We start from the raw sequence: 11,869 nt of genomic DNA, 5'->3' as shown, positions 1-11,869 counted from the left end.
GAAGGGGGTCAAGGTGGTAAAAAGTGGTAAAAGTGGTGTTTCTGTTGAGATACAAAATTGGCAACAAGTCTAATTATGTTCGTAGGGGTCCTAACTACCATATTCCGTTGAGAAATCCTTGTGAACATTCAAATCCAACGGAACCCTTAAATCGACCACTTTTCCCCTTACTAGGACCTTCGCACCCGATCCAGAGGCAGCACCGACATCAAAATGTAAGCCCTCCGTCCGGACACCAGCATGCTGGTGGTTAGGTTCGATACGTAAAATAAAAGCATGCAGAGCTTCTGAAGCCCTTAGGGAATCAAAATTGAACCGTAAGTGATCATGTTTGAGACACGATCACCAAGCAAATGCTCAATTACACAGGGCAACCAAGACTTGGACAATATGGTGACACACAGATGACGCTGCCACAAGACAGCATCACCAAGCACCACCCAGCAAATGCATCCTCTCGCCACCACAGCAACCGACCCCCCAGTGATATAGCACTGACAGGCAATTAACGGTTTTATGGTGTTACCACTCCCAGGTGATCTGTGCTAACAGACTCGGACCAGATGCAATGGGGAGCACTATATATTAAACTATAAACCTCTCTCTCTCTCTCTCTCTAGCTAATATCTTAACGTTTCCTCATAGCACGCTCCCTTATTCTGTACCGTATCTTCCTGTTCTGCTATTGTTGTTTGTTTCTGTCTTATGTTCTGGTAGGGTGTCCTAATTTCTGTTGTGTGTCGTTGTATTTCAGTGTCGTTGTATTTCAGTGTCGTTGTATTTTAGTGTCGTTGTATTTTAGTGTCGTTGTATTTTAGTGTCGTTGTATTTTAGTGTCGTTGGGAGCACGGTTTATATTGGGATGTGGTCTTCAAGTTCATTTGCTAAACAAAATAAGTTCGTCAGTACTCAGTATGCACTATGCAGCGTGTATTGTCCTGTTCCTCGCCATACATATTATGTATCGAATATTGAATATCCCATTTCACAGCCACATTTTATGTGTCCTCAATTCCGGAGTGGTTGTCTTACTAGGGTGTCCCAATTGTCTCAACTGTTACTGTCTCTGTTAGGTAGGGATCATGGTGTTTTTAGCCCTGTAGTCTGATTAATTCAAATCATTATACATATTATACATAATATGCGCACTTTAATGGTATGATATTTGGTCTAGTGATATCCTTGTTAGTAAACTAGTGGTATGGTTGTCGTGGAGACAGCATGTCTTGGTAGATATTTATTATTAAAGGAATATTCTGCTCGATGTTAGCGTTCTATAATTTCCATGGCTACCAAACACCTGGTAATTAGTCCTCAACTGTTTGAAATAAACAGTTATTCACTGAAATGAAATTTAACGCTCGAAATCTTACATTTTACAAAATCTTATAATTTCTTTTATTATGTTAGTTAAGAAAATAGCACGTTTTACGCCTCACATTCGGTCACACTAAACGAGAGAAGGGTCTTCATTTATTGCGAGCGCGCGCGGTGGCGGCCGTTTAGACATTGCATATATTATGGACTACTTCGCGCTCTAGGAGCTATTATCAAATAAATCGATCTAATAAATAGATAATGCATTACCGATCGATCGTTGAATCTATCATTAGATTAGATCCAGTGCATATCAATTATTGGTTTCATATTCTGAAAAATGCAGAGGTAACCAATGAGCTCCTTTTAACGTTCATCCAACTCTTGACCGTTTTGATCAGGATCGACATGTTTTGTTAGCACCACTATGTGCCGACCATAATCCCCTAAAATACATCGCACAAGTCTTACAGTCTGAACATTTCAGTGTTAAATTACAGCATTACAATTGAGACATGTATAATCACTTAGACTCGATGGCGAATAACTGCATAATGTCTAATGAAAAGCTCAAATGGTCAGAACCATCTTATTCGCTGTACAGGACGCCTCATATGTCCCTGATGGTGTTACAATCCATCCCCTGATCCTAGCTCATCACTCATGCTACAGAATTCTGTTGAACCCTTGATTTCGTATCACACAACGATTATACACGTATTGGTATCACGTTGAGTTGCGTCATGTTATCGCCAAGCAATTTAAATCGTAAGTGGCTTCTCAGATGAGGAGTATGATATTATGACGTAATCTGGCTACTTGCCAGAGCATGCAGTGAAATCTAGCGCTCAAAGCAACTTGAAAACGAGTACAATCCTTGACACTGACGAAACCGTTGCACCTTGTGACCTTGTCATAGACATATTTATTTATTTAAAACCTTAACTGGATTCTAGTCAGAACCCGACTATTCTCCAATTTGGAAATCTTAAAGTCAGCGACTCTTGTCCAAATGCGACTGCATCTTCTTGCAGATTATGTATGTAAATCATTGCTACCAAGAGCATCAGGACTTTAGAAGCTTTGCAGCGTGAGGACAATTGGCTTTAATTACCTGATTGGTATCAGGGAGGTTATATAAATTAATAATGTAATTATATTATTAATGAATTTCCTTAATATAGCATTGTGATACTAACATGATTGAAATTTGATACATAAAACATTTACCCAAAACATTTGGAGCCCTGCAGTGTGAAGGCACTAATCAGTGATTAGTAATCACCAGGGAGATAATTACAATTGGTACTGACCACCAGGGAGCTAATTAGCGATTCGTTAGTCATTGTAATTATAGAACGTTGCGAGCAGTATGGTAATACAACATAATGACGTATGTACAATTTGATACATAAAACATTTAACCTGAAAGCACCCCAACTTTAGACAATACCCCTGTTAAAACCCACCAAGAGAGGTCTAGAGTAACCATGGTAACCAAGAGGGGTGCTTCAGAGGTTCCCGTGCACTAGACTGGGCTGTTACTGACCTGATTATGTAAAACAGTGACACTCCCCTCATCATCATAACCAAGTACAGCCGGTTAGACTAGAGTAACCATGGTAACAATACTACTAGAGTTGCTAGAGTAACTACTACTCACATCTAGTTTACTAAAGCAGCATGTGATGTTGCTAAAACACGTACCTGATGGTTATACAATTAGAGCTCGCCTCTCGGCCATGCCTACCTCAGCCCCAGTTAATAGTTGTGTCTAGATCCGTATAAGCAGCACCAACTACCCCTTTAAAAGTGTCCTAGCAGGATTCACGTACTCTAGTTAGACGTTTACTCTAGTTCGACACTTACTCCAGTTCAACACGTGCTCTAGTTCGACACGTACTATAGTTCGACACGTACTCTAGTTCGACACGTACTCTAGTTCGACAAACCTTTAAGATCGACTAACTAAAGTACGTGTCGAACTAAAGTACGTGTACCAGATTAGCACGATATAATCCCCCTCCATCCATCCTCCTCTGTAAGAACATGATATATAATTGGGCTTCTTCTTTTAAGGGATCGTTCACATATTATAACGTAAGCTAGCCTAGGAGAGAAGGGTGTTTGGAAAAGTTTACACTATTTTGATTTAAATAGCTGGGGGAGCCGAGTCGAGATAAAAGTGGGGGTCTAAAAAGCCAAAATCTAGCAAACGTAATGCTAAGATCACTAATTTAAGAGGTTGTTATCTGTTTACATAGTGTAGGTAGTGACTAGTTAGATTGTCATTGTGCTTTGTGTTGGACGGGTAAACTGGGCGTTGTTTTTAGGAAGTTTACTTGTGCTGACCCCCCCCCCTCTCTTGTTCTAGTTAGTAAGACGAATGTCTAGCTAGTTTGTCTACTGTCTAAAGATACTAGATACGATATAATCCCCCCCCCCCCCCTCCCCCGTGCGAATACAGCTGGGATCTTGATAAAAGCTATGATAACAGGGAGGGGGTTGCTGGGAGGTTGTAGTCATTGTTCTTTGTCTTGTTCAGCAGATAAACTGTGTGTTATTGTGTGGCGCCTCACTTCTTGTCCCTCTCTCTTGATCTGGTTTGTGTCTAGTTAGTGAACATTACCTTATATGGTAGTGTAACTATGGTAAAACTACCATATAAGGTAATGTTCTCTGGTAAGTGTGTGTCTAGTGTCTACGAAGTATAGACCGCATTATCAGACATGGCTCCATCTATAATATTGGTCTAGTTATATTTCGTATCTAGACAGTATCACGAAATCAGTAGATACTGATCATGTTATTACAAATGTCTACTTCTGTAGAATTAGTCTCGGGAAACTAATACGTTTATTTTTTTAAAGCAGTCTGACGTTATAAAATTATAACGATAAATTAGAAGTTGTAACTTGCGATATTCATTAATATTTAATACCCAATGTTTTTACTCTAAATAACCCCTCCTCTAGCCATGGCAGCCCCCGATCAGACCACCTCAGCCTTGTTCGTTGCGTTTGATCGAAACAAAGACGGCCGGCTCTCCTACGAGGACCTTCGTCAGGGATTCAATAAGTCCGGCTACAGGATCAGTGGGGAGGAGCTGAAAGCACTGGTTGATAGGTTTGATACTGATGGAGATGGGGCCCTGGACTTCCCCGAGATGTTGACGGTGATGGCATGTTTACACAAGTCAAACAAGGCAAGGGATGATCTTTACAAGATATTTAACGCTATGGACGCCAATGGTAAGTGGAGGAGGATGGTAAAGAGAATAATCTCAATATAATAATGCTAGCTTTATTTGCCTCGAGATGGATCAAATCCAGCAATGTTTATCAAACATTGTATGTTCTTTTAAATAATTATAACAGTGAATAATTTTCAGGAAACAGGCAGATCAGTAAAAAGGAATTGCAGACATCGTTGGCGTTGTATTGCGATCAGAAAGTTTCAGACGAAGAAATGGACGAAATAATGTCCCAGGTCGACTTTGATAATGACGGGTATATGTGCTTCAAAGAGTTCTCAAAATGTATTCATCTCTTCAAAAAATAAAGAAAACAAGAATTAATGAATCATCTTTTGAGTCAGACCCTATCAGAAATATAAAAAGTAATACATTGTGTGTGAACGATATCGCTGTTTTACCTTGCTAACCACTACAACCAATAACAACCTACAACTTAAACCAGATGCACCAAAATAGGGTGTTCAATGTCTAACTCCACATTAGTCACAGTTTACATGATATGGATGGAAATTAAAATATGTATGATATCAGAACTGTGTGTAATAATAATATTCATCATCCAGAAGTTAGACATTGTTCTTCTAATTCATTACAAAATCATTTGTCGGCTATTAGTTAAACTAGCCGAGATTGTTGTAACTAAATTTCCAGGCTGACGTCTATTAATAACTAGAGAGAGAGAGAGAGAGAGAGAGAGAGAGAGAGAGAGAGAGAGAGAGAGAGAGAGAGAGAGAGAGAGAGAGAGAGAGAGAGAGAGAGAGAGAGAGAGAGAGAGAGAGAGAGAGAGAGAGAGAGAGAGAGAGAGAGAGAGAGAGAGAGAGAGAGAGAGAGAGAGAGAGAGAGAGAGAGAGAGAGAGAGAGAGAGAGAGAGAGAGAGAGAGAGAGAGAGAGAGAGAGAGAGAGAGAGAGAGAGAGAGAGAGAGAGAGAGAGAGAGAGAGAGAGAGAGAGAGAGAGAGAGAGAGAGAGAGAGAGAGAGAGAGAGAGAGAGAGAGAGAGAGAGAGAGAGAGAGAGAGAGAGAGAGAGAGAGAGAGAGAGAGAGAGAGAGAGAGAGAGAGAGAGAGAGAGAGAGAGAGAGAGAGAGAGAGAGAGAGAGAGAGAGAGAGAGAGAGAGAGAGAGAGAGAGAGAGAGAGAGAGAGAGAGAGAGAGAGAGAGAGAGAGAGAGAGAGAGAGAGAGAGAGAGAGAGAGAGAGAGAGAGAGAGAGAGAGAGAGAGAGAGAGAGAGAGAGAGAGAGAGAGAGAGAGAGAAGAGAGAGAGAGAGAGAGAGAGAGAGAGAGTATTAATAACTAGACTCGACTGTTCTTATTGTGTTGTAGATTTATTAGATGACTCCTCACGGCAACTCCTTCATCCCTTGTACACACTATACACTGTACAATGTACATTATTCATTGTATATTGTACATTGTACAATGTATATTGTACAATGCACACAGTCCACATTCAGATTATTGTTTCATGTAAATAACTCTGTATTCTGTAACTAAGATTGTATATATTCATGTTAATTTTCTCGCTTTTCGTTTTTCAAACAAAGGTTTGTATGCAGCAATTAATGGTTATTATCAGAAATATAAGTCAGTATACTTTCAGAGTTTATCTTTAATGTTTAACTTTATCTTACTTTTTGTTAATGTATGTTTCTTTAGAGATGATGATTATCTGTAATGTTGCACATTACAACACATACTACAACATTACAGATCATCATTATGTAATGTTGTAGTATGTGTTGTATTCTGTTAATAACTCGCAGCTCTTACGTCATCACTTTCTCATTTTACTGCGCTAGTTTTTAACATGTAACATATTAAAGTATGGATGAGATCAAGCACACTGATTATTGACATTACATACTGGAACATTGTGCACAACAATTTGCACAATTTACGCTATTTACAACGTCCGTTTAGTTTATCAGTCAAATAAGGCTAGGATAAAGGCTATCCTACCGTTTTCTTCAATTAAACAAACCATTTTACTCTAGGGCATCAGTGTAAAGATCGTTTGTGCCGTTAACTAATGTGATCACTAGTTAACTGTTTTAGTTAATACTCCAAAGTGGCTAAGGTAAAAGATCTTTATTTTCTTGTAATACACCCGCCCGCTAATGTACATTGTACAAGGTGTACATCCTAAAATGGTTGTCAGAAATTCCGTCCATATCAGGAGTTAACATTTATTATCTTTAAGTATATTATTTATAAATATTGTGTACCCTAAAGTATGCCTGATATGTGCGTTTCATGTTTAATTTTATTCAGTTATTTTACTTTTTAACCTGCGAGTGTATATTCTGTGAAGTGTTTTTATCTGATTGAATAGTTTTCCTGGTAAATGGTTAGCGTATAAGCTCATAATATATGAATGTACTTATATTTTAAGTATGATAATAACTGATTATATTCTTTGCTAATATTATCCATGTACATTAATTATTCGTTTGAAATTTGTGAGTTTTACTTTTGTCACGAAGAAGTTAGAAATAAGACGGAATAAATCTAACTCTAAATTCAAAAAGTCCACAAAACACTCAAATTTAGTAAACATTGAAAGGAAAACAATTTTTCACCAGGTTATCCACGTACTCTAACCTCACCTACACAGGTTGATGACACAGAAGATAAAATTCCAAGTAGTCTACGCTACAGGTAGTGACGATGATTACAGCAGCTCGGCCCTGGAGGACCACGGTCCCTCTGTTAAGGGTTGGAGATCTGAGCGGTTCTGTGTGTTCCCCCAGGAGCTCGTCCTTCAGCTCCCTAGTAGCATCAGAGTGAGGAAGTTGCAGCTGCTCTCCCACCAGTTCCTGATAGCTAGGAAGGTGGAGCTATATGTGGGGGAGTGTAGGAGGGGAGGGTCTGCGGGGTATCAGAGTGCTTCTTTTGATAGGTTGGGGTATATTTCCTTTGAGAGCAACGAGAAGACACAGTTTAAAGCAAGGGAGTTAAAGTCGGTACATCTGGACTGTACCGGCACCTTTGTCAAGCTAGTGTGTCAGAAGAACCATGTTAATAAACACAACATTTTTAACCAGGTAGGGATCGTGGCGGTGAACATTATCGGGGAGTATCTCTCCAACTCTCCGGATAAACCAGAGTCTTACCGGGATATAAACATAGCTAATGAGAACACTGATCCAGTGGTCATGGGGAATATAAACAAGCCTTCAAACATGTCTCTGATAGACGACATCACCTTTGGGGTGTACCAGGATCCGGAGGTTGCCAGGGTGATCCAGCAGTTAGAGAGGAAGAAACACCTAGCTATAGAGGAGGAGAAGTATGACTTTGCTAAGCGCTTGAAACAGGCTATCGGTGATTTGTATAAAGTGGGGGAGAAGCTGGGGAGGCTGGAGAAGGAGAAGAAGGCGGCTGTAACCGAAGAGAACTATGATCTTGCTCAAGCGAAGAAGATTCAAGCGGATGAGATCAGAGTGGTTGTGTTTCAGCAGCTGAATATCCAGAGTCTGCTTCAGTCAGACCGACTGTTAACAGACGACACCCCCCACGTCTTAGTAAGGTCTCCACCCCACCAACTCCCAGCTTTACCAGACCCCTCCCCCGCTCCACCTCCCACCTACAATCAGCCTCCTTACCAGCAGCCCCCCAGTGCAGTTCCCTCTCTCCACTCTGACGGTGGTTACATTGCCGCCCCAGATCAAGTGCCAGAACAGCCGGTGAGACCCCGGGGCGGGGACCGTCCCATCCCTACTCTAGCTAACAAGACGGCACAGGAGCTGGAGGAGGAGGAGGTGGAGACTCCAAGGGACCCTGACGGTCCTGACGAGCACAGTATGAAGGTAGCTCATGATCTGAACCAAGCAGTGGACCTGTTCGGACAGGTTACTGTTGCGTGTCTGTTCTGCAAACAGTTTGCACTCCGAGAGAAGGGCATCAACCAGATATCAGAGACCCTGTCCACTCTTGAAACCTCCTCTCCAACATACTCTGTCAGAGCTCTCATCCAGGTCTTTCAACAAGCCTTCACTGATCCTGTCTACAACACCTTGACAGTCAATCTGGATGTTTTCAAGTCATTGCTTAAAAGGGATGTTCTTTCAAAGGGCCATACAACGGAGCTATGTAATCAGACCCTTCCTATCTTATTAAGGCGGGTCGGGGAAAACGTTCGAAACCGAGAATTGATCATGTCCTCATTTTTAGAAATCAGCAAAACTAAGCACCTAATGGCAGCTCCAACAGTGCCGAACATAACGGTGTCTGTCTGTAAAGAGAAGAATCCTAAAGTGTTGACTGCAAGGTTGCTCCTACTGGAAAACCAGATTGAAAACTCAGGCTTGGAACAAAGTTCCTACACGGTTGAACTGGTGATGAAGTTTGTAGCCCCAGCTCTGACTCACACTGCACGGGACGTGAGGGATGCGGCTATAAAGATCACCCTGCTCATGTACAAACAGTATGGGGACCCTGTTAGGAAGCACCTACCTAAGGACGAACCAATCTTGAGGAAGAAACAGCTGATCTGGAAGAAGATATTCGAATCATTTGATGAGATAGACGGGAAACCTGTCCACAAGCCAAACGAGCCGACAGCTGAAGACAAGAAAGCTGCTCAAGTAGCCGCCCTGAAAGCCGAGCTAGCCTCACTTCGGGAGATGGCTGCTGGAGCTAACATAGACGTGCCGGAAGAGTTGAAGGAAGGTAACGAACACATGAAAATGAAACCTGGTGGGATCAAGAAGAAGAAGAAGAAGGCTCCTCCGGGGAAACCCGCTCCAATAGCAGAAGAGAAGCCCGGAGAGCCGGAAATAGAGGATACACTAGACAAGACCTGCATGTTCTGTAACGAGCACAATGAGAAGTTCAACGCTGAGACTCTAGACGTTCACTTCTGGAGATCCTGCCCGATGTTGAGCAGGTGCTCGCACTGCTCACAAGTAGTGGAGATAGCCGGCACCACCACTCACCTCCTGACGGAGTGCACTGCCCAGGAGAAGTTCCAGCCTTGTAAAGACTGCCAGCTAGCGGTGGAGACCGGGACAGATCACACGTGTTCAGTGCAGCCGGGGGAGGGGGAGACGCTGTGTCCGCTGTGTATGGTGTCAGTGAAGGATGGAGAGGAGGGGTGGCGGCAGCACCTCATGAGTGCTGATGGGTGTAGGAGTAACTCGAGGAGGGAGCAGAAGAAATAGATTTGTTGGCACACTGCCAGTTGGCACACAGATTTTATTCATTTTATGTGTCATGTGGGGTGAAGTAATTTGTAAGGTGTACATATCGCATGTTGTTAGGAGGTCGAGAGAGTTTGGAGTTCAGAAAGACAGATTCAGGCAGTTTTGGGAGTAGTTATTGCCTCTCCTGGCATGGACAGATTTTATCTTATTTATAACAATTATAAGGAATTTAATATTACTATTCAGAAATTGTTAGGAAGAATGTTTAGTTTCAGAGTTCAGATGTAGTAGTGTTAAAGAGTTGGCTGAGGGCCAAGTTCAGATGTAGTGTTAGAGAGTTGGCTGAGGGCCAAGTTCAGATGTAGTGTTAGAGAGTTGGCTGAGGGCCAAGTTCAGATATTGTAGTGTTAGAGAGTTACTAGATACACTGGCTAAGGGCCTGTGTTTGTGAAGGTGATTTATATGATGTACAGATTAATTTGAATTTTTATGCATGAAAGTTTCTTCGTGAAATACAGCACTATTATTACATATATTATATACGACATGGTTCAATAAAATATATTCAAAACTCTAATGAGTATTTATTCTGGGGATTTAAATGTTTTCTTCAAAATGTATTCCGTTTTACCGAATATTTATGTTTGTTATATTATATATATGGCCATGGTCCACATTTTAGAGGGCGCAACGAATATTTTCGTGACAATTTTCATTCGACCAGAAGCTTTTCTAAACGACCAGAAGCTCACTTGAATTTACACGGAAAGAACTGAGCTCATGTTTATTAGGAAATGAGAATGAAATATCGCCATGTATACAGTCACGGATATTCTTTGTTTCCTCACATATTTAAAGCAAAACTGATTTGATAGGGTTTATATAAACGTAACGCAGTGCTGTAAAGTACCATAGCTATTGATTTTAAACATGAAAATACTTTCTACACCCATATTTAAAGCTTATTACAATTATTATAATTTATTATAATTTATTAAATAGCTTACTTTCCTTGAACTCATGCAGAATTTAGTACAATATTCGGCAAACTTGATTCTTTATGTCATTTCTGTTTTTCCACGTTCTTCCACAAGATTGTATCTATAAAATTTAAGCTATTTGATAAGTCTGAAGGAAAGTGAGAAAATTAGAAGAGATGTGTTTTCCCAGTGTCTTGTTAGAAATTTGTATTTGTACTATTGTAAAAATATATAAATATTTGCCTTGCAATAATTTTATTGATATTTATTCGTTGGTTTTCTTGATCCGATTCCTCGAATACAAAGTAAAATGCTATTATTGATCCTATATTTAACTATCCTGAAACTATAATTATATTATTGAGTGAAACAGCACGACTCTAAAATGCAGTCAATACCTTGTATTATTTTGAAGTCACGTTGAACTAACAGTACTTAAACACTAGGTATGCAGAACTAACAGCCCTTAAACACTAGGTATGCAGAATTTGGCCCGCACATTGTGCCGCAGAACCCCTCTCATCAGGACCCCTCCTGTAGTCTCTAACTCTCTCCCACTCGGCGTTGCCTCATCACGGCAGCTCTCCGCTGCTGCCTGGAACCTAGGTGTCCTGAACCACACCGCAATAGCTGTACCTGACCTCCAGAAATCAATAACATTCTACAGAGACGTGTTGAAAGCTGCTGTGTCGGAACCAGAGGACCTGCCTGATCACGGGGTTACCGTGGTGTTTGTTAACCTCCCCAACACTAAGATAGAGCTACTCTACCCTCTGGGGGAGAACAGCCCTATAGCTGGCTTCCTGAAGAAGAACAAGGACGGGGGTATTCATCACGTGTGTATTGAAGTGGATGATATAGAGAGTGCAGTGAGGGAGGTTAGGGAGAAGGGGGTTAGGACGTTAGGGGAGAACACTAAGATAGGGGCTCATGGTAAACCTGTCATGTTTCTCCATCCTAAGGATTGCGGAGGTGTTCTCATGGAACTGGAGCAGAAGTGAGCGGGATTGTTAGTGAGCTTTATAAGTTTATTAATAGTGAGTTGACTGCTTTAAGAAAATTTTGGTAGTGCTAGATATTTATTTTAAGTTTATGATAATACAATTGCTTTTTATGATGCAATGCTTTGAAACTCAACTTCAAACCTAGGTGTGTCTGTTTATGTGATCTTTTTTGTA

At 41.0% G+C, this 11,869-nt stretch overlaps 3 protein-coding genes across 3 annotated transcripts; all 3 read left to right on the top strand.

Annotated features, from left to right (window-relative positions):
• The first annotated feature begins 4,285 nt into the window (after window positions 1-4,285).
• LOC134813431 (calmodulin-4-like) lies at window positions 4,286-5,250 on the top strand. Its single transcript, XM_063821207.1, has 2 exons — window positions 4,286-4,568; window positions 4,709-5,250. The coding sequence occupies exons 1-2, from the start codon at window positions 4,295-4,297 to the stop codon at window positions 4,876-4,878; spliced, it is 444 nt and encodes a 147-aa protein (XP_063677277.1). The 5' UTR covers window positions 4,286-4,294; the 3' UTR covers window positions 4,879-5,250.
• A 1,935-nt stretch (window positions 5,251-7,185) lies between these two features.
• Window positions 7,186-10,923, top strand: LOC134812456 (centrosomal protein of 104 kDa-like). The gene has a single exon (XM_063819888.1). It carries the CDS (start codon window positions 7,186-7,188, stop codon window positions 9,727-9,729), a length of 2,544 nt encoding a protein of 847 aa, XP_063675958.1. The 3' UTR covers window positions 9,730-10,923.
• A 247-nt stretch (window positions 10,924-11,170) lies between these two features.
• LOC134812455 (ethylmalonyl-CoA/methylmalonyl-CoA epimerase-like) lies at window positions 11,171-11,692 on the top strand. The gene has a single exon (XM_063819887.1). It carries the CDS (start codon window positions 11,171-11,173, stop codon window positions 11,690-11,692), a length of 522 nt encoding a protein of 173 aa, XP_063675957.1.
• Window positions 11,693-11,869: the final 177 nt, after the last annotated feature.

The sequence above is a fragment of the Bolinopsis microptera genome, chromosome 3 (genome assembly GCF_026151205.1).
Source record: "Bolinopsis microptera isolate Bmic1 chromosome 3, MBARI_Bmic_1.0, whole genome shotgun sequence".
Classification (NCBI taxonomy): Eukaryota; Metazoa; Ctenophora; class Tentaculata; order Lobata; family Bolinopsidae; genus Bolinopsis; species Bolinopsis microptera.
This window is presented reverse-complemented; position numbering and strand designations above follow the sequence as displayed.

Bases quoted from the DNA above. Each gene is read 5' to 3' on its own strand.
- LOC134813431 (XM_063821207.1), top strand. From the start codon at position 4,295: ATGGCAGCCCCCGATCAGACCACCTCAGCCTTGTTCGTTGCGTTTGAT. The intron at 4,569-4,708 runs GTAAGTGGAGGA...AATAATTTTCAG, and splicing joins TAACGCTATGGACGCCAATG to GAAACAGGCAGATCAGTAAA.
- LOC134812456 (XM_063819888.1), top strand. From the start codon at position 7,186: ATGACACAGAAGATAAAATTCCAAGTAGTCTACGCTACAGGTAGTGAC.
- LOC134812455 (XM_063819887.1), top strand. From the start codon at position 11,171: ATGCAGAATTTGGCCCGCACATTGTGCCGCAGAACCCCTCTCATCAGG.